We start from the raw sequence: 1309 nt of genomic DNA on the forward strand, positions 1-1309 counted from the left end.
GTTGCTTGTAGACATGTTAATATATCCTGACAGTTTACCCAGGACCACATGCTTTTTTTTTTTCCTAATATAACATTATGGGAAATATCAGTGCATGCAGTGTTTACTTATGTAACAATATTATGGAATACTGTGATGAAGAACATTTGCTCATACTATACATTTTAGGCTTTGGGATTATTAACATTTATCATCCTTCATAATTGATATATAATTGTATTCATTAATACCATACATGTCATATATTCTTGCTACCACAGTTCCCTTCTATTTAATCACCTTATTATATCAGCTGTGGTGTTGGACTCTAACTAATTATAAAGTTCCCTGACTAATTATAAAGAATCACTCTTTTACATTCCCTCTCTGCCCTGTAATTAAGGTTGTTAATTCATTACTAGCAACTAACAAGGGAAAATGCTTTCTTTTTCAGTACAGGGAAGAACATGATGCCGATAAGAATGGATCATGACCTTGAAAGTGAGTTTATTGCTGCAGGTAATAGTATAGTAGTTAGAAGTTATTATTAAGATGTCCATGTAGATGTACTGATCTATAACTCTTGCACAGTTAATTGCCTTAGCTAAAATGTTGAACAGCACAAAAAGTGTCATATATTTTATTGTTATTAGTTCTTTTGTGTATAGAATATTTTTGTATAATAGATTTTATTTTATAGGTGTAAATAATATTGTATATTAATTTGTTTTTCACGAAACCCATCTGTTGTGTAGAATTTTTTAATGCAAGGAGAAAAGTTCTCCATCAGAAGTTTTGTATATTCTACTTAAATCATACAAATTTTAGTTATTTTGCTATTCACTTTATTTTTTTATTTTTTTATCATTGAGATACTGCTCAGGAATATAAGTTCCAGAACATTAATTATCAATTGCAAAGATTTTGATTGCAAATGACATTTATTATTCATCATAATTTGTCATATAAAGTGCTTGTATAACTTCCTCTACATATAAAAGCAAAGATAACTGAATATTTTTTTTTGCTAGTCAGTACTTCATGTAGTACTGAAAAGTACAAGATATTAAATGAGGCATCAAGGAACACAGTGGCATGTGACTGAAAATTCAGTAAGCTGATACATTGTATGTTCAAAGAGCCAAATTTTAATATCAAAATACAGAAATGCAGAAACTTACTTCGGACAGAGCTTGCAAAGTCATTTACAGCAGGGTTTCATTGTACATGTGTATTAAATTGCATTAGAACATATTAGTATATTAATGCTCTTAATGGTAAGGTCCAGCAGCCAATGATATGTAATTGAGCTTGGTGATAATGATGATGA

General features: G+C 29.7%; 1 protein-coding gene across 1 annotated transcript in view; it reads left to right on the forward strand.

Annotated features, from left to right (window-relative positions):
• Positions 1–1303, forward strand: part of LOC119592178 (solute carrier family 25 member 35-like) — a 5870-nt gene extending 4567 nt beyond the window's left edge. Inside the window, exon 8 of the mRNA XM_037941008.1 lies at positions 434–1303. Within this exon, the coding sequence (XP_037796936.1) occupies positions 434–472 (39 nt within the window). The 3' untranslated portion in view covers positions 473–1303. The remainder of the gene's footprint in view (positions 1–433) is intronic.
• Positions 1304–1309: the final 6 nt, after the last annotated feature.

Source organism: Penaeus monodon, chromosome 29, assembly GCF_015228065.2.
Source record: "Penaeus monodon isolate SGIC_2016 chromosome 29, NSTDA_Pmon_1, whole genome shotgun sequence".
Classification (NCBI taxonomy): domain Eukaryota; kingdom Metazoa; phylum Arthropoda; class Malacostraca; order Decapoda; family Penaeidae; genus Penaeus; species Penaeus monodon.